This window comes from Venturia canescens, chromosome 3 (assembly GCF_019457755.1).
Source record: "Venturia canescens isolate UGA chromosome 3, ASM1945775v1, whole genome shotgun sequence".
NCBI lineage: Eukaryota > Metazoa > Arthropoda > Insecta > Hymenoptera > Ichneumonidae > Venturia > Venturia canescens.
Genome location: NC_057423.1, coordinates 25,978,525 through 25,999,935, shown reverse-complemented (window position 1 = coordinate 25,999,935; position 21,411 = coordinate 25,978,525). Strand labels below are relative to the sequence as shown.

At 35.8% G+C, this 21,411-nt stretch overlaps 2 protein-coding genes across 7 annotated transcripts in view; both read right to left on the bottom strand.

Moving 5' to 3' along the window:
• Positions 1–21,411, bottom strand: part of LOC122408124 (endoplasmic reticulum transmembrane helix translocase) — a 326,148-nt gene that overhangs the window by 296,361 nt on the left and 8,376 nt on the right. The window lies entirely within an intron of this gene.
• Positions 19,528–21,306, bottom strand: LOC122408128 (uncharacterized). 2 transcript variants are annotated; one of them, XM_043414745.1, is made up of 2 exons: positions 20,444–21,306; positions 19,528–20,281 (listed from the first exon to the last, which is right to left on the bottom strand). In XM_043414745.1, exons 1-2 carry the CDS (start codon positions 20,630–20,632, stop codon positions 19,910–19,912), a joined length of 561 nt encoding a protein of 186 aa, XP_043270680.1. In that variant the 5' UTR covers positions 20,633–21,306; the 3' UTR covers positions 19,528–19,909. The 2 variants fall into 2 exon arrangements, with proteins under 2 accessions (XP_043270680.1, XP_043270681.1); XM_043414746.1 differs by having other exon boundaries at positions 19,528–20,258.

Sequence of the window (21,411 nt, the reverse complement as noted above, 5' to 3'; positions counted from 1 at the left end):
AACAAGTAAAAAATAAAAAACCGAAAAATCGCGCTTGAAATCATTTTGGAAACCGATGCCTCATTCTTCTTATTTGATTCGAACAGCTAAGTCAATTGAAAAAAATTCCATCTAATTTACGTGCAGCATTAAAATTTATTATATCAATTCGAGGCCAAGTATTTTCTAATGAATTGAAAAAAGTTACCACTTGAGTTACGTGCAGCACTAAAATTTATGATATCAATCGAAGGACAAGTAATTTATGAGGAACTCCAAATTTCAACATTATGGAATTGTTCTAAGAAGCTTTTAATTGCAAAAAAATCACATGCAAGCTAGTCATTTCTTACTCTATGGTGGCAAAGAATTATAAGAAAATCGATTCTTTTCAGACTTTCAGGAGCTTCTGATATTATTCACAATATTCGACGTCGATTGGATCGATACAAATTATGTTTAAATATGAGTTAAAAGTACTTGTCCGGCCCAACACTATTCATTCAAATAAAAATCAATCATAAAAAAACGAAATTGTACGGCAGAATCCGATTAAAAATTTATTGACATGCGATTTATTATTAGTTTAATGTTCTTAATAATAGTATAGGTTAGTTATACCGCATGAAATTCGTTCGCTGGAAAAAGTGAGAAGTAAAAATTGCCGTCATTCCAATACCAACTGGGGACTTATTTTTGGAAGCTTGAACATATTTAATGTGCAAAATGTTTTTTATTTATCGATGCACAATAACATCCCTTGTATAGTACAGGACAATTCGTTTCCATTCTTATTCAATTAGTGCAGTTAAGGGAATATTACTTGAAGATAACTCTCTAAATTCGCTCTGCATGAATATTTGTGCTCGATCAGTTCTAGAGAAGCCCTGATTTTTATTTGAATAAACAATTTTAATAGAAAGTGATGGGCCGGACAAGTACTTTTAACTCATATTTAAACATAATTTGTATCGATCCAATCGACGTCGAATATTGTGAATAATATCAGAAGCTCCTGAAAGTCTGAAAAGAATCGATTTTCTTATAATTCTTTGCCACCATAGAGTAAGAAATGACTAGCTTGCATGTGATTTTTTTGCAATTAAAAGCTTCTTAGAACAATTCCATAATGTTGAAATTTGGAGTTCCTCATAAATTACTTGTCCTTCGATTGATATCATAAATTTTAGTGCTGCACGTAACTCAAGTGGTAACTTTTTTCAATTCATTAGAAAATACTTGGCCTCGAATTGATATAATAAATTTTAATGCTGCACGTAAATTAGATGGAATTTTTTTCAATTGACTTAGCTGTTCGAATCAAATAAGAAGAATGAGGCATCGGTTTCCAAAATGATTTCAAGCGTGATTTTTCGGTTTTTTATTTTTTACTTGTTATTTGATTCTTTTGACACTTTAAAAAATAGATACAGATTAGTATTTTTTACAGATAATGTTTTTTCAAGATTTGTGAAAATTTTTTCGAATTGTTCTGTATTTTTTTTTATAAAATCATTTTTTTGCGATTTAAAAAGAAAATATTTTTAAAGTTTTTTTTATGGATGGAATTATCAGGAAACGAGGGACCATCAATGTACTTGTCCCAACCTTTTTTTTCCTAGGGGAAGTTTATGGTTTGATATCACGTCTTTTTTCTCAAAAGTTCTTTATTCATGTTCAGTTGACTATAGGATTTTAGTTTAAATTTCTATGAATTATTTATGATTTTCGTCTTATAACGTTGGTTTTCACGAAAAAAGACCTATTTTTCGTCAAAATTGTACTGGACATATTTCGTCACAGGTCTGTCCTCGGACTTTGGCGATTTTTCCCCGTGTACTCTAATATGTTTTGTCAATTAGGAACCCAAGAGCACGGCCGCAAGCGGGTTGGAGGGCGGGATATGATTTTCGGCTTATAGCGTAGGTTTCCACGAAAAAAGACCTATTTTTCGTAAAAATTGAACTGGAAATATTTCGTCACAGGTCTGTTCTTGGACTTTGGCGATTTTTTTCCTTGTACTCTAATAATATGTTTTGTCAATTAGGAACCAAAGAGCACGATGGAAAGCGGGTTGGGGGCCGAGATATGATTTTCGGCTTATAACGTTGGTTTCTACGAAAAAAGACCTATTTTTCATCCAAATTGTACTGAAAATATTTCGTCACAGGTCTCTCCTTGGACTTTGGCGATTTTTTTCCTTGTACTCTAATATGTTTTGTCAATTAGGAACCAAAGAGCACGGTGAAAAGCGGGTTGGGGGCCGAGATATGATTTTCGGCTTGTAACGTTGGTTTCTACGAAAAAAGACCTAAATTTCGTTAAAATTGTACTGGAAATATTTCGTCACAGGTCTGTTCTTGGACTTTGGCGATTTTTCCCCTTGTCTTCTAATATATTTTGTCCATTGGGAACTCAAGAGCATGTAGCAATGCGTGTTGCGGGCTGTGATGTGATTTCCGGCTTATAACGTTAGAAAAAAGAAAGGAAAAGAGGAAAGACAGATCAAATTCAAGACACAACAAATCCAACAGAATTGGCCATATTTAAATGTCGCTTTTACATTCTGAATCTAGACGTTTTCGTGTCATCCAAAACATGGCCCCGATGAAATATATTTCCAAAGTTTGCAAGTGGCCGCTGAGATCCAATTATCTACAGTTTGATAGTTGCCGAAAAAAGGCACCCGAAAACATCTATTGTGTCAGAACTCAAAGAAGCAAAAAAAACTGAGCGTACTTAATTCTACAGAGCAACGGAAATCAAAGACGTTTAAGGTACCTGCATTGGTTGCGGAGGAATACAATTTCATTTCAGGATAATTTAGAAAGAAATTTAGAAATTAAGAAATTTAGCATGGAATTTAGAAAAAGGAAAATTAAGTTAAATAGTAAAGCTGAAAACTTTTGTGATGAATTTTTGAAATTACATGTTACGGTTGGAATAAAAAATTAAAATGATTGGCACACATGCTGCGATACAAAAATATCAAAGTTTGAAGGTATTCGCTCCATACCGCAGTAATACAAACTTCAATACTATTTGAAAAGAAACACTTTAAAACTTGCTGAACAAAGTTCCATTCCATATTACTATAATCAAAGATAGGGGGTGATAGTAGCATATATACTTATCCACAGAAATTTCAAAGTTCGCAGGTATCTGCTGCGATTCAATGTATCTGCGCAATGAGTTTGGAAGACAGCAATTTCAAATCCATCCATAAATGAGCAACTAAAGACTTTTGTAATGAATTTTTCACTTGATATTTATGTTACGGTGCGAGTCAAAAAATAAAATGAATGGCACAGTATATAAATTTTATAGTTTGCAGATTTTTGCTGTATTTCAATGATCCAAATCTATAGTATTAGAGTGGAAAGTTGTTAGAAGTCATGATGTTACATTAAAATGACATAGCGCACATAACATTCAGAAATTCTGAAGGTTTCCATGATATTGGCAGGTATTATACTTAATCGCATCCAAAACTGAGCAACTGTACACTTATCGTAATGAATGTTTTCACCAATAATTCCACATTTGCAGTTTGCAGAATAGGAATACTCAACATACACGTAATTTCATAAGTATTGTTGTCAATATCTGTGTTTGCCTGCCGTATTCCGAAGATTCAACTTTTCATATTATCAGCAAAAAAAGCATCCAAAGACTTTTTGAAACAAGTTTCAAAATTTATTACCCGACAGAACAGGTGGAAAAAGAATAACTACACTTATATCAAGACCAGAAACTGTTTTCAGAATCTGATGTACAAAATGTGCGATTGATGATCATAATTGGAACCCTCTTGAATCAAGTTACCACAATCAGCATGAAGAAATAGTAGAAAATCATAGGACACATATTAGCCAACCAATTAATAATATGCATCGATCCGCTGCAAACCGATGGAGTCAAAACAAGGATCGGAAAGAGCAGAGCCAAACTCAATAGGAAAAAAAATATGGGAATATTCAAAAATAATGTTGACACAAGAAATAAATTAGAAAACATTTATTCGATTGGAGTTTCTCACATTATACACTAACAGTTCCGTGTGTTCTTGATTTATTAATTATCAACCATAATATTTCATATCGCAAAAAGAAAATTTGACGTTTTAGGTTGACGAACATTTTTCCTTACAACTTCCAGACCTATTTTTATAAACTGATTTGCCTTATTTATATTATTCACTAACTATGCGAACGTTTGTTACATTTGTCCCGCACTTCGTAACATCAAACCCCGGCCTGTTCGTTATTACCACACAGCTATCAAAGGGCACTCGTATATATAACCTACATTATTACACATGATATATAATCACGCAACTGATGATATATTTACACTGCACAATATTCCGCGCACTCTGGTTTAATTGAAAGATTATCTCAATTGACACTTATTTCCAATCGAACGAAATAATGAAATCTTGAAAAGTTTCGTTGACATATGCATCGCGCATTTTTTTATATTTTTTATTTTCACACACAGATCACAGTCTACATTTACGCGGACGCTTTTATACCAGTTTAGTATTCCACAAGTTTTAACAAAATAAATATCAATATGCACTTCGTTATAGATGACGTGAAAATTATTTTAATTTTCCCGCACGCACTTCATAACATCATAACCACAAATGTCAACATGACGTGAAACTTCAGCTGGTGACTTTCGAGTACTTTCGAGCTCTTGAGCTCCTTAGCTTTCCGCCAAACTTTCTTGCTCTTTTTCTTGAATGTCATTGGCCCAAAAATTCTCTCACTCTTCATTGGTTGCAACAAAATTTCTCTCACCAGGGATTGGTGATCATGGGGGCCAAGAGGCCTATGTTTGTAGCGGTTGGAGTACGCGTATACAGATACGTAAAATCCTAAATGTGTTAGTAACTTTTGCATAATCTTAAGCCCGTGCAAAGTTTTTTCTCAGAAATTACGACACCGAGCATGCTGATTTTGGACTCATTCGACAGAGAACTTCTTAATTAGCTAAAAGTTCAATTTTCAAAGCCGTACATAACTCATGAGCTTTGCAATTAAAGAAAGTCACATGCCAATTTTACCCCCACCACCGCGAATCGTTTTATTCAGAGAAAATATAGTCTCGGCGAGAGCCTCAGGCCAGCAGACGACAGGGCTGTCAATGTACTTGTCCCGAGACTCTACCGAGTCTCTTGATATGAAGTGAAAATTCATTAGAAAAGTCTTCAGTTGCTCATTTATGGATGGATTTGAACTTTTTTTTTGTGCCGGTGTTATCAACCATAATATTTCCGATCACAAAAAGAAAATTTGACGTTATAGGTTGACGAACATTTTTTCTTTCAACTTCCAGACCTATTTTTGATAAACTGATTTGCCTTATTTATATTATTCACTAACTATGCGAACATTTGTTACATTTGTCCCGCACTTCGTAACGTCAAACCCCGGCCGGTTCATTATTACACAGCTATCAAAGGAAACTCGTATATATGACCTACATTATTACACATGATATGTAATCACGCAACTGATGATATATTTACACTGGACAATATTCCGCGAACTCTGGTTTAATTGAAAAATTATCTCAGTTGACATTTATTTCCAATCGAACGAAATAATCTAATCTTGAAAAGTTTCGTTGACATATGCATTGCGCATTTTTTCATATTTTTTATTTGCACACGCAGATCACAGTCTACATTTACGCGGCCGCTTTTATACCGGTTTACTATACCACAAGTTTTAACAAAATAAATATTAACCACTTTTCACTAACCATTTTCATTTATTAATTAGAGTCCGCACACAACAGCACTTTGGAGATCATAACCTCACCTGTCAGAATGACATTCAGTATGAAAACAAGTCTCGGGTGGTTTCGGATGTGCGTATCGATGTATTGATATCATATAACCTATTTACAAATGATATAAATGATAAACTTATTTTCAGTCAAACGAATTAATGAAATCTTAAGAAGTCTCATTGACATGCACCGCGTATTTTTTTATTTTATTCTTTTTCATACACAGATCACAGACTACATTTACGCGACTGCTTTTATACCGGTTTAGTTTAGCATTCCACAGGTTTTAGTACTATGCACTTCGTTAGATGACGAAAGTTTTTTTTATTTATCCCACACGCATTCCATAATGACAAAACTCCGTTTGTTTATACGATGATCGAAAACTGACACATGGTTTATATATATATATATATATATTATTCACGGAGTCTGAGCGCGGTCGGGGTAAGACTCAAAAGTTAGAAGGCCTAAAATGGCGAACAGGCATTCTGTATAACGCATATATAGATCAACAGAATAGTCCAGGAACTGGGTATTTTTAGGTGACACCGAGCCAGAACGATTCTAACCGACTGATTCGTGTAGAGCTGATGTCCCTGATGAAGGCCTACCACTTTCCAACCACAGATTTTTGGTAGCTTTTTTTTGCCACGCGGTCAAAGTTGGAAAAACCATGTTTTTGGGAGATAGCGTCGAAACTATTAATCGGAGAAAAAAAAAGTTCAGTAACTATTTGTGGATATTAGAAAAACGAACAATTTGGCGGGTCGCAAATTAAAATCGGTTCATTAGTTCGCCCGCAAAAAAATAAAAACCAGCTAAAATGGCCATTTCTATCATAGCCGATTATTAGTTTAAAAATGCGTATACTGCCTCCAAAATCTCAGGATATTTGCCCCTCGGTATACTAAATAAGTGTGCAAAATTTGGGCTTTGATCGCAAAAATAGTTTTTGAGGAAAGCCATTTGTTATTAAAAAACCGACTGTTTTTGCGAGGAATTTCTACACCGGGAGTATCTCAGTGCAATAAAACCAAAACGAAATTGATCCGAAAGAGTCGTATTATCATGTAAACTTTGGGGCAAATCGGTTTTTTATAATTAAAAGGGTGAAAAACGGCTCCAAAAGTAGGGTACGATTTTTACTCATAAACAAATGGAGTTCCGTCGCGATTTTTTAAGTCACCGAGTCGGAATTGACATATTTCGAAAGCGTTTATTTTTCTACGAATTTAGAAAAAAAAAATTTGCAAAAAGTTAATTAGGGGGAGATAAAAAAATTTGTTTTTCAATAATTATTGCAGCTGCTCATTTCAACATAGAGAGCTAAAAATTGGACAGCGTACAGAGAAAGGCTTGTGCTAACTGGAGAAAACTCGGCGGAAAAATCCCATATAAATTTATTGTTTATTTCAGCGGTTTTATGAGAGGCCAAATGTGACGTCGCGTTTGGCGGCAGAGTGGGGGTAGCCGTCTCGGGCTCGCGCGCGCTCGCGTGAAAAGTTAATTCGCGCGTTCAAATTCGACAAACATGGAATATCTCGGGAACAAATTAGCTTATCGAGTTGTTTTTTTTTAATCTGGACTAACTTTTTCCGCTGATCATAATTTTGTTATTAAAAATTCTGAAAAATTGAAAATTCACTTCCAAATTTATTGATCATTTTTCATTTGTTTATTTTACCCTATTTTGTAATTAACTTTTGGGTGAAATCAGATTCAAATGTTATTTTTGTTTTGTTCTCCAACTACTGAACGGAGGAAAAAAAATTCCACGCACAATGTTTTGTGTGTCATTTCGTTTTTATTACAATAAATGAACGAATTGAGGCCATTACAACTACGAAACACACCACATGTTCTCAAAATTGAAGAACATATATTTTTTTAATTTAAATTATTATGCCCAAGGTTCAGGGTACAAGCAAATAAAAAAATATTAACGCAAGAAGAGGTTGAAATGATGGTATATTTTTCATCACGTCACGAAGCTTACAAACATTCATTAATTTTGTATGAATTAAAAGACGTTTCCTTCTTGGGATTTCAATATTCAACTTGTATCGATTTTTTCGATGAAATGGCCATAAATTTGTCCGGGGAATTTCTCAGGAAGAATCGAGAAGGGTTCCACAATATAAAAATAGATTCTTTTGTGGGCCCCACAGCATACCTGAACTAGTATAACCAATGGTAGGGTTGGGTCAGGGGTACGGTGGGGAATTTGGGTGAGGGCCGACCGTTAGAGCCTGAAAGTTCTTTTCTTCCAGTTCCACATGGGAAGCGACTCTGCTCACATCGTGTTATAGTTAGTTACCAGTGAAATTTTTAAAATTACATTATGTCTAAAGTTTTCACAATCCATATCCATCGTGATTGCAAAAATTGTGGTTAGTAACGATATACTTGTAATATTTACAATAATAATGAATCTAGTCAGAAAATTATTTTAATATAACAATGTATAAGAATGCATGAGTGTTTTCTAGAATTAAAAATTGATTTTCCTACTTCGAAATGTTTATCTGGAAATATTGTAGAATTTTGAGCATTATGTGTATTTTTTATATAGTGAAATATAGTAACGAGTATTTGAAAATCTATCCATCGGAAATAATTTGAAAATGCCTTAGGCATTGGCGGGCCTAAACTGTTATAATTTTTCGCACATTTATTATTACCACTTTTTCGGTTTTTTATGTTCAGTTAGTAATTCGACTAATGATTGTTTATCGTGTATTTTTTACAGATTTACTACTCCTGTCGAATATGGCAGCGGATCAGAAGGGCGATATTTGCATCCTTTGAGATAGATTATTGTTACCCGAAAATACTGCCACTTTTAAACAGCGGGCTATAGAAACTCTCATCGAGGCGAGTCTCCAGCGAAAGGATAGAAAACATCTGCAACTCCACCAATGCGAATCCCTCAACATTCACAAAACTTGCCACGTTATGTACGTGAGGAAAAGGAGCATCGAAGCGGCAAAGGCAGCATCTACAGCATCAACTTCAAAGGCAAGGCGGCAAAGTATAAGTGGACAAAATTTCGACTTTTCAACGAATTGTTTTCTCCGCGGAAATACTGCATATGTTCAGAAGGCTGAAAATCGTATTATTATGGTCAAATGCACGGATATGGTTGAGAAAATATTAGAGGCATTGAAAGACCGACCCCGAAATGATTTCAATAGCGAACTACAGTGTCGATTATCGAGAGTTGACGATTTATGCAGAGAAGAAGCTCGATATCATTCACGTTGTTACAAGCAGTTCTTCAATTATCGTCTTGCTTCCAGTGAAAGTCATTCACTCGGCGACACAATGAGCGCCGCATTACAGCATGTAATTAATTATATACTTGATAACGAGGAAGATTGTCAATTTTCTCTAAAAGAAATCCTTTCGCATTTTATTGGCGAATTACCACGGATTGATAGACTTAAAAAACAGTTGCAAGACCATTTCGAGGATGATATCGTAATTTATTCTATAAAAAATTACGCATTGATATGTTTTCGTGACGCGAAAAACAATTGGCTTAACGGGGGAGAGTACGATTTCCGAGGCGCCAAGATTTGACGATTGATTCTTCATATTTCGACCATTCTAAAACGAATTACAAGAATAAAATTTTTGCGAATTCGGCTTCCTTAAGGAGTTATGACCATTTGAAGTTGAAAAAAGTGTTTTTTTGGCTATTGATGATAAATTCCTAACGCACGCGAATACGTGAGGGTATTAATATCTTGCGTTGAAATGATTTTTCGAAGTATAAAATAGTATTTTTAATAGTGTTTCAATGCCGTATTAAATCATTGCGCCTTGATTTTCAAAATGTGTGCGCTAAATTGCGGACTATTAGCGTAACCCGGAAAACACTACGTGGAGGTTGTCTTGTTGTGTTGTTGTGTTGTGTTGTTTACCATCTCCTGTTTCAATTTGCGTTCATTTGTTTATTTGGCAGTATAAGCGAACATTGTTACAAAAAATAACTTCAATTCATTGGGGAAAGTGCGATTTCGGATGCGCCAAGATTTTACGATTGATTCCGCACACACATCGAAAGTGCTTCAAACCCACCCAAAGTAGTATCATTTCCGATAAAAAAAAGGGCGCTACATGGTCCAAATTAGGGAGCATACACATCATAATGATACTTCAACTTTCAACCCCCCGTTTCACCCCCTTAAAGGCAAAATTTCGATTTTTTTTACTCTTGAAAAACATCTTATTTTGGGCTAATTATGAAGACTGCATGGTCAAAACTTGGCGCCTCGGAAATCGTACTCTTGCCGCTTAACGAAGCTTGGTATACGAAACGCGCACAGAACGAAGAAGACGAACGTAGAAGGATTGTGAGCATGGCTGCTAATATCGTTCTGCAGGACATCCGAGCTTGTCATTATGACACGAACAATTATAAAGCGCCAAATAGTTGCATTGATGACTATTTATCGGATATTCCATCGACTCTACAACTTTTCCTAGACGTTTTGATAAAATCTCCTAAAAGAAACATGGAAAAAGAACAGCAAATGAAGAAGTGGTCTAATAGAATCGCGACTTTCGGCCATATATTGATTTCGTCAGTAAGACCGCGGACCTTTATATCGCCACTGATGTTGGGTCTTTCATCCATGATGCATAGGAAGCACGCTTCAAGGTGTCTTATAGACTCACTAGCATCATTAGGCCTGTGTGCAACATATAAAGAAACGAACTATTTTGAGGCGTCAATTGCAAGCGATCCGGATCATTATAGCTTACAAGGTGATACGTTTATACAATTTGTCTTCGATAACGCTGATCACAACACGAATACGCTAGATGAACAAAATACCTTCCACGCTATGGGCGGTATTATATGCATAACTCCAGACTCGGCTGTGCAATCAAGCAAACCATAAAAAAAGTCACCACGCCACTAGGGTTCACGACGTCAATAGGGTTGAATGACATTGTTATAGAAGATTTGTCCGTTAAAAATCCCATTTCCAACGACTTTTTTATTGCTCCTTCAGACGTTTTATGGTTTTATGGCAAACACATAAGCCGCAGGATCTTGCCGGCTGGAGTGGGTTCATGGGGAGTTATTACAATTCGGAAGATTTCTATACTTCGAAAATTATACCTTTGCAATTTATAAATAATCCGCCTAGCAGTTTCGATACGATTTTTACCGCTCTTATTGAAGCCGCGAATAAATGTAAAGCACTTGATCAAAAACATTGCTTTGTGACATTCGTTCAACCCTTGTACTCGGGAAATCACTGCTTCGATCGACCCAAACAATGATCCGTATAATATAAGCTCTGTTATCGTTCGTCTTGGCGGGTTTCACGCGTTGATGTCATTTCTCGGATCAATCGGTTTTATCATGGAAAACAGTGGCCTAAAGGAGGTTTTTTCAGTCATTTATGCCGAAGCATCAGCTGAAAAAGCTCTACTACTGGGGCATGCTTATTCGAGAGCGATCCGAGGACATTCTTTAATTCAATTAGGTCTTGCTGACCGTGTAATATCATCTTTGACTTTCGATGAAACCGAAGTTGAGCTGTTGGATAATATTTTAAGGAAGGTCGCAGAGGAAAATTTCGATCAACTAACACACGACGAAGTTTGTGCTCCGATTGTGAATAAATTCGTAGCTCGTTTAGAGACGTTGAAAAATAACGGTCCAACAGCCCAACTGTGGCTCCAATATTTTTAAATGGTCCTGATCGCCAAAAAATTTGTGGCTGCAGAACGCTCGGGAAATTGGGACCTGCATGTGCGATCTATGCAATTGATGATCCCATATTTTTATTCAAGCGGTCATCATTTGTACGCAAAGTCGAGTCAGCTTTATTTGCAAGATATGCTCAAACTAAAATCTCAGATGGATTGCTTCGAGTACGATAAATTTTGCAACTCCGAATTTTTTACGATGCGGCGCACAAATAAATTTTGGGCGGGAGTTTGGACTGATATGACCATTGAGCAGGTGTTAATGAAATCAATGAAAACAAGTGGCGGCTTGACTCACGGTTGCGGAATGTCAGAAAGTGTTATAGCTACATGGATACAATCAGCCGTTGTCATGACCGAAGTGTGTAATGAGATGGAAAATTTTTGCAACGTCTCTTATGCTACCTCCGAACAGCATGTCGATTCGAGAGTTTCGTGGATTTCGAGAGATGCTGCGGATCTAAAAAAAATACTGAGCTACTTTGAAACGCACGACCTCTTCCCCGAAACCGATTGTATTATGTCGATCCATTCAGGTGTCGTTGGAGATGAAAATATCAATTGCTACAAAGCATTTGAAGTAGGTATTAATTTACAAAAAAGAAATATCGGGGAAAAATTTGGATCCGTTACATTTCAAAGGAAAAACAAAGGTTTGTCGCTTAGAGCAGTCAATTCCAAAGTAAAAGTCGCGGGTGATACAGTTGCAATTGATCCGCTTTTAATTTTCCAGAGAATTACGTTGAATATAAAAGAAAAAAGTGAAATTCGAACATATCTGAAGTACGAGCTCGCATCTTTTCTACTCTCACTTTTCGATGAAGGAGGGATGCGTAAAACTCAAAAATCGGTATTTTATGTAAATTTCCAGCACCTCGAAGAAATTCCCGAAATTCAAATTATTGTACATGTCGTCGATGGCGGATTTCTCATTCATAGAGTAAATTGGCATCAAAATGAAAGCGTTCAGGAAATCTTGAGGCAATACGTATCGTATGTTACACACAATTTTGCCGCGAACAGCGTTGTAATTTTCGATGGGTACCCTAAGTCAAGTTCGTCGGGAACGAAAATGTGCGAGCGAGTAAGACGCAAAATGAAAAATATTGGCAGGGAAATTATTTTCGACGCAAGCACAGTTATAACGTCTTCCAAAGAAAAGTTTTTATCTAACGATAAAAAAAAAAAAATTCGTTAGTTTATTGTCCGAAGAGCTCCGAAAAAATGGCTATCGTACCAAATGCGCAACGGAGGATGCAGATTTATTAATCGTTACAACCGCTATCGAACAAGCTAACGACGACGTGACCGTCAAAGTTGTAGGGCAAGATGTTGACTTGTTAGTGTTGTTGACCCAATTCGCCCCTAACAAGAATAATATATTATTTGAGAAAGTTAACTCCGGCGGTATTGTCAATGAACTGTACTATACAAACAGTTTCAAATATGGAGAAGTGAGGCACTTGGTAGGCTTTCTTCACGCTTTTACTGGCTGTGATACCACTTTGTGCTTTTTCAAGCAAGGGAAACAAAAACTACTAAAATTGATGCGTGCAAGCAGCCGTTTACAAGAATTAGCATCACAATTTTATAACATCAAAATGGTAACAAAATAATTGCCGCAATGTATGCTGCGAAAGGAGAAAGCGCCAGTCTCGAAGAGTTGCGTTTTTTGCATTTTCAAAAATCGACTTTGAAAAGAACTTCGAAACTCGCAACTTTACCGCCAACAGAAGCTGCTGGTAAACAACATTCATTTAGAGTTTACCATCAGCTTCAGGAATGGCTTGGAAGTGCAAAGGATGCAACAAAATGGGGCTGGAAACCATCCGCAAGCGGCTTAATGCCAGTTTTGAGCAGCGAAGCCTTAATTCCAGAGGACTTGATCAAAATTATAACTTGTAAATGTACAACTGGTTGTAAAGCTGCTTGCGGGTGTAGGAAGCATGATTTGCGCTGTTCAAATTTGTGTGTGAACTGCCAGGGTGAGGAGCGATGTACAAACATAGAGTTGGATATTATTGAAATTAACGGAAATATCGACGAATTCGAAAATGACGAGGATAATAATTATTTAAGTGATACGAAAGTAGAGTGCGAGCTTTCAGGAAACGATGAGAGCGAAGACGAAGAAGATGAAGTTTTGGCGAAGAGAAGCAGGCTAGAAAGCGTAGAATAATTGTAATTAAAATGTAATATTAAGGATCGTTCCATAAAATAAATTTAAAAACTCCATAAATATTGTATAATTATTGTAAAATTATTGAATGTTTGTAAGCTTCGTGACGTGATGAAAAATATACCATCATTTCAACCTCTTCTTGCGTTAATATTTTTTTATTTGCTTGTACCCTGAACCTTGGGCATAATAATTTAAATTAAAAAAATATATGTTCTTCAATTTTGAGAACATGTGGTGTGTTTCGTAGTTGTAATGGCCTCAATTCGTTCATTTATTGTAATAAAAACGAAATGACACACAAAACATTGTGCGTGGAATTTTTTTTCCTCCGTTCAGTAGTTGGAGAACAATACAAAAATAACATTTGAATCTGATTTCACCCAAAAGTTAATTACAAAATAGGGTAAAATAAACAAATGAAAAATGATCAATAAATTTGGAGGTGAATTTTCAATTTTTCAGAATTTTTAATAACAAAATTATGATCAGCGGAAAAAGTTAGTCCAAATTAAAGAAAAACAACTCGATAAGCTAATTTGTTCCCGAGATATTCCATGTTTGTCGAATTTGAACGCGCGAATTAACTTTTCACGCGAGCGCGCGCGAGCCCGAGACGGCTACCCCCACTCTGCCGCCAAACGCGACGTCACATTTGGCCTCTCATAAAACCGCTGAAATAAACAATAAATTTATATGGGATTTTTCCGCCGAGTTTTCTCCAGTTAGCACAAGCCTTTCTCTGTACGCTGTCCAATTTTTAGCTCTCTGTGTTGAAATGAGCAGCTGCAATAATTATTGAAAAACAAATTTTTTTATCTCCCCCTAATTAACTTTTTGCAAATTTTTTTTTTCTAAATTCGTAGAAAAATAAACGCTTTCGAAATATGTCAATTCCGACTCTGTGACTTAAAAAATCGCGACGGAATTCCATTTGTTTATGAGTAAAAATCGTACCCTATTTTTGGAGCCGTTTTTCACCCTTTTAATTATAAAAAACCGATTTGCCCCAAAGTTTACATGATAATACGACTCTTTCGGATCAATTTTGTTTTGGTTTTATTGCACTGAGACACTCTCCCGGTGTAGAAATTCCTCGCAAAAACAGTCGGTTTTTTAATAACAAATGGCTTTCCTCAAAAACTATTTTTGCGATCAAAGCCCAAATTTTGCACACTTATTTAGTATACCGAGGGGCAAATATCCTGAGATTATGGAGGCTGTATACTAGGGTGCTTCAAAAAAAATCGATTTTTTTTTTTCGTGGGCCGAAGAGGGATGTTAGTACATGTAAAAAAAAGTGACTTTCCCAAAATTTGAGATTAAAAAAAAATATTTAGCGGTCCCTCAAACGACTTTTCTATGTTTTTTCCTATTTTGAGGAAAATCATCATGGAAAAAGTCTTAAAAAGTCATGAAACGTTATGTAAACATAAAATGCACTTTCTTTGTTGAATAAGTGAAATATTGTGAACATAAAATACATTGGAATAATGCGCTGAACATCAGTATACTACACAATTTCATTGTAAAATTATGTTATATGTTTTTTAGGGTGCTTCAAAAAAAATCGATTTTTTTTTTTCGTGGGCCGAAGAGAGATGTTAATACATATAAAAAAACGTGACTTTCCCAAACTTTGAGATTAAAAAAAATATATTTAGCGGTCCCACAAACGATTTTTCTATGTTTTTTCCTATTTTCAGGAAAATCGTCATGGAAAAAGTCTTAAAAAGTCATGAAACGTTATGCAAACATAAAATGCACTTTCTTTGTTGAATAAGTGAAATATTGTGAGCATAAAATACATTGGAATAAAGCGCTGAACATGTGTATTCCAGTATACTACGCAAATTCATTGCAAAATTATGTTATATGTTTTTTGAATATTTAGCTCGGAAATAATTTTTCTCTGCGCTGAATATGAAGCATATTTTTCCCATGTTTTTTGCGAAGCCCCTAGCTCATGTAGCTGTTGAGCTTCGTTCTTGTCGTGGTCACAGTAGCTCTGTTTATATTGCTTCACGGTCTACAATGTAACAAGTACAAGTGCACTAGTACGAACAAAAATGTCATACGAACAGAAAAGTCATTTGAGGGACCGTTTAATTAATGATTTTTTTTTTTCAACACAAAGGTAAAGTTTCATGTATTCAAGGGAGAAGTGCATTTTATGTTTGCATAACGATTTATGATTTTTTTCATGACGTTTGTCCCCAAAACAGGAAAAAAAATACAAAAGTCGTTTGAGGGACCGTTATATATTTTTCAAAAGATCTGAAAATTTGAGTAAGTCATTTTTTTTACATATACTAACATCCCTCTTCAGCCCACGAAAAAAAAATATCGATTTTTTTTGAAGCACCCTACTGTATACGCATTTTTAAACTAATATGTACCAAAACTAATGTAAACTAATTCTGTACCAAAAACTTTCAATTCAAGCATTTTCATCGATTTTCCGAATCATAATTCGTATGAAGTTTTTCCTGGAACACTACTCGTACCAGTTCGATTTATAACGTAGTTTGCAGTGTGAACTGCTTCGGTCCACAATTTTAAATCCATACCTTTTTCATAGAGCATACTACGTGCAGCCTCCACTACGATCCTGTTTTCCCTTTCAATAGCTCCATTTTTTCCGGTGTGTAAGGCGTACTTTTCTCATGTTTGATGCCGTTTTTCAAAATGATTGCTTGCATTTCTTTGTTGATAAATTCAAGACAATTATCCGTTCTTATTTTCTTTACATTTTTACGTAGTTTTATTTGCACTCTTTTTAAAAAATTCTCGAAGTGTCCTACAACCTCCGATTTTTGTTTCAAAAAATAAACAGTTCGATAATGAGAATAGTCATACTCATCAAGAGAGAGCAAAAAATACTTAGACTTTCCTATCGATAAATTTTCCATTGGTCCGCATAGATCGACGTTGACGAGTTCTCCTGTTTCAGTAATTTTTGGATTGACTTGTTGGAAAAGGTTTGCGACTCATTTTCCCAAGAGTACATCCCTCGCAAAACCAGTTTGATTCAGGCTTGATTTTTACACCTTATTGTTTCAGAATCTTAGAGACGTGTATTTTATTCTGACCCACCAATCTTTTGTGTCATAGTTTGATAGATTCGACTTGTGAAACATATGCACATGTTTCATTCGGTTCATTGTTGTGTCGATCCTGTTCATATGGCTTGAATTTCATGCGATCGAGATTTTCATATCGTTCTCCCACTGCAACTACGTTTCCATTTCTCTTCAGCTGGCATATTTGATTATTTGACACAAATTCCAGTCCTTTATCCAGCACCGATGACAATGAGAAAAGGTTAAATTTCTATCCAGATACTGAGACGATCCAGACTAGTTGACAAGATAGTTAACGACCATACCGACACAGTAGAGCGTGGTATGACAATCAATCGATCAAGGCGCCAGCGCCTGGGCTCGCGTATCGACCCACCGCGCATCGATCACGCATATTAACTATCTCTTTAAAATTCACTTAAATAACTTCAATCTTTTAACATAAAAATATTTGAAACTTACGAAATGATTAAGGAGAATTAGGAAGGTGGAAATCTCAGAATAAAATCACTTCGAAATTGAAGAAAAGTTATAACATAATATAACTCAGGTAAATTCAAATTCAAATGTATTGCGCGCGCTCCAGAGAGCAGGCTCACGTTAGCCAATCAAGAAATCCGACCAATACGAGAATTTCAAGTTCAACGAATAAGGAAATTACTTATCAACGATTGGCACAACGAAGTGTCGCGTTTGCGGATCACTAGAAAATCCGAAAATAGGCATTGGCCAGACACAATCGACCAATATCAAATGACATCCAACTTAAAAGTTAACCAATCAGGAATTTTCATAAAAATTATAAGGTTTGAGATTAATTTGATTAACGAATGGGCGAAATTTTCGCAATGCGCCAAATTTATTATGATTATTTTTCGTTGTTTCTCGTGAGTATAAGAAGGCACCGAAAACTAGTCTCGGAAGCCAGTCTAGTCCTCATCACGCTAGACCCGCTTTTACTCGCCGATCTCGAGATTCAGCAACTCGGATCCGCATACGCAATTCAGCCGACTCTGACCTCGTAAATCAGAGTCCGCATTACGCAAAATAATCACAACGAACTCAGGAAGCATTTTTCATTTACCACCGACTCATGCTGACAGGGTGGGTCCCATTCGATTTCGTTTGGGTTCAGGATTGTCAGTGTGGGGCACCGATCTAGTCAGGAGGGTGGGGATGGTTCGATTTCGTTCCATCTGAAGATTTCTGGCTAGATTACCTATTCCTTGTCTGCCAAGAGGGAGGTGATCGTTCGATTTCGTTCGATCAAAAGATTCTTGGTGGATTCCTCTCATTCATACCAGGTGGGGCGGGGACAGTTCGGTTTCGTTCTGTCTAAAGATTCCTGGGTGGGTTCAAATCCATTTTCAACAAAATCTTGGCTTCCTGAGTTGAATTTAGAGTCAATTAAATATGAATGACTAATTGCGAGATCAATTCTGAATTTTGATTGCGAAACAATACATTTTGTTTTATTACAATAATAAGCTACTAGAAATTAAAATGAATTCAATCGGTGAAATCCATTGCGAGATCAAGAATAGAAACGCGTCATAATAAATTATAATTGGAATTTGCTAGATTTGGTAGTCGAGAAAAATAAATAAATAAATCAGATTGCGAAATCAATACCGTTGGAAATATCCTAATATTATTGCGAAATAAGAAACCGTTACGAAAACAGATAATAGGGAATTGTGAATAATGAATCTCAACTAGAATTCCAGTAAAGCACCCGTGACTTGAAAGATTGTGTGCAAAAAACAAAATTGAAAGAAATTCTTGTGTGTGAAACTTAATTTGCGAACTTTATCATATTTGCGAAATTTCTTATTTTTGCGAAACTTGATTATATTTGCGAACTTTCTCATTTTTGCGAAACTTTATTAATTTGCGAACTTTATTATTGTTGTGAAACTTTATTCTTTGCGAACTTTATTATTTGCGAACTCAATTATTTTGCGAGGCTTATTATTTTGCGAACCGTATTATTTTGCGAACGATATTACTTGCGGACAATTCAAAAAGAAAATTGCTGGGAGTAAAAACTCACTTTCATATTTATTTTATACACAAAACACAAAATACTTCTAATTGAATAAATTATTTTGTTAAATATCCACATAAATCTGCCTTGGCTCTTGTTTTTCTTTCATACCTGCTCCGTTAATTATCACTCAGCTCGAATCTACGCGTAACGGAGTGTTCTGTCACTTTCGTACCGTTACAATACGTGTAAGACTCCTTTAAGGAGGTTGAAGCGTATCTTATGTTAAAACTATTTTCCAACTTTGCACATTAAAATTTTTTAAACAGAAAGCTTAAAACAGTATTAAACTTCTGGCGTGATATGCCGATGGTTCACCGTCGTGAAATTGAGATATTTATTGTTGAAGTTTGCAATTTTTCGAAAGCTTCCACAAGAGCCCATGTTTAACCTTGTCATTTTCGACAATGAATATTTCGATTAGTAGGCGGTGAAACCTCTTCAAATTTTTCACACATAATTAAGCGCTATTCAAGAAGATTCACGTAAATTTTCAATTCATTATTTTGGAATAATAAAATCTAATGTATTTTTCGTATGATGTCGTATATATATCGCTTCAACTTCCTTAAGAGCATGGATCAGTCGACTAACCTCACTTGAAATTTTCGAAATCGAAATTCTTTAACACAATTTGATCGATTAAAAAAAGGCTCTGTCAGCCTACGCAGAACGATGGCAAAAATCGACTGACGGAGCCTTTTTTTAATCGGTCATACTGTGTCAAAGAATTTTGATTTCGAAATTTGCAGCTCTCTCGCACTCACGGTTGCGATATACCGACTGATCCATCTTATTAAGATAGTTTTGCTCCCACTTTGACCCGTTGTATGAGACAATTTTAATTTCTCCTCTACCGATCGCAGGAATCAAAACACCATTCCTCACTTTTAATTGTACATTCTCAAACAATTTTTCGTAGTTGACGAAACGATCACGTGCTGGCGACATATGCTGACTCGCTCCTGAGTCTAAGAACCAATTCTCAGTGTTGTCTGTTGCATTAATGTTTTTTCCCATGAAAGTTGCACCTCGGTGTTCTGAAGATGCTTGAGATTTCAAATTATCTGGATTCGATCTACAATTTCACTTCCAATGTCCTCGTTTTCCACAAAGATAGCATTTTCCAGCCTTTTTTTCTTTTTTCTGATCATCTTGTGATCTTTTCGTTACTTGCTTCTGTTTTGTCTTCATCCAAAAAGCGCTGTTTCCTTGATCATCGCTCGCCTTTACTCGAAATTCTTCCATTGTAAGTCTCACAGTAAAGTTTGTTAGAGTCCTCCATTCCTCGTTTGTTGATTCCCAAGCAGGCGGTAAAGTCATCAAGATTTTTGTAATTACCATTCCGTCTGGTACAGGCTCTCCAAGTATACTTAATCGATGTGCAAGATCTTTTATCTTTGCAATATGTGCTGCAATATCGTCGGCTACATCTCTATTGAAAGAATACCACTGTTGCTGTAGAAAATGTTTTGACGTTTCACTTCGATTTTGAAAAATTTCGTGCAGCTTGTCCCACATATCTTTTGATGTTTCACAATTCATGATATGCAGCAGTGGTTGAGCACCAACAGTTGAAACAATTATTTTTCTTGCTAAACTGTCGTGTTTTTTCCATACCTTTATTTCTTTCTGATGTTCCGATTTTGCCCCAGCGTCTGCATTTTCGGCCAATGTAGGTTTTACGTGATTTCCATCTACGACACCTAGAGCTTCCCCGACTTCGATGTGTATTTTCACTTGAAATTTCCAAATGCCCCAATTTTCAACACCTTTCAGTTTTTCTATTCTCACGCGCTCGCTACCCATTGTGTCTTTTGTTGCACTGTTGCTCACTGACTGGCTTAAACTCAAAAGAAAGCGTCGTGAATTTTGTACTCGATTAAATTTCCTTATTATCGCCACGAACTGTATTTAATTTCGCGCTTCTGGGGCCATAACCTGTTGTTATGTTAAATTACTATTTAAAGGAGAAACTCGTATGATCACAAATATAGAAGTACTTGATTTATTGAAGAGGGAAAAGATACACACACATTTTTAAGCAAGAAGGAATAATAATCTTGTCGGCTTCACTGATGTGCAACTAATGGTTGATTCGTGAGTAAGTACTCGTAAAATCTCGTAAAATCATCTGTACACGAAGCTTCACACCTTGGAACAATCATCACCGAGAGAGCCGAGTTTATTTTATTCAAAACAAGCCAGTCTTTTTTTTACTGAACAAAGTCTTTCAGTTAACGATCTTGCGAAAAAATCGCCAGAGTGGTACGGATCGAGGTAACGGTATAAAAAAATTAATTCATGTGATTTCATTTTTTTTACCCTAGAACCTCGATACGTGCCACTCTGGCGATTTTTTTGCGATATAGTCAGACATATTGGAAAACTCTGTAATTTTTTCAGCCAAAAAAAATGGCTGTTTCTGAATAATAGTACATTATAACACCAGGACAAAAAAGTTTTTCGTACGCGTGTTATACGAAATTTTATATTACGAGGTGCGGAAATGGGGGTTTTGTGTACGCGAAGCGTACGCAAAAGCGTCCATTTACGTACCGCGTGATATAAAAAAATAATTCCCCCTT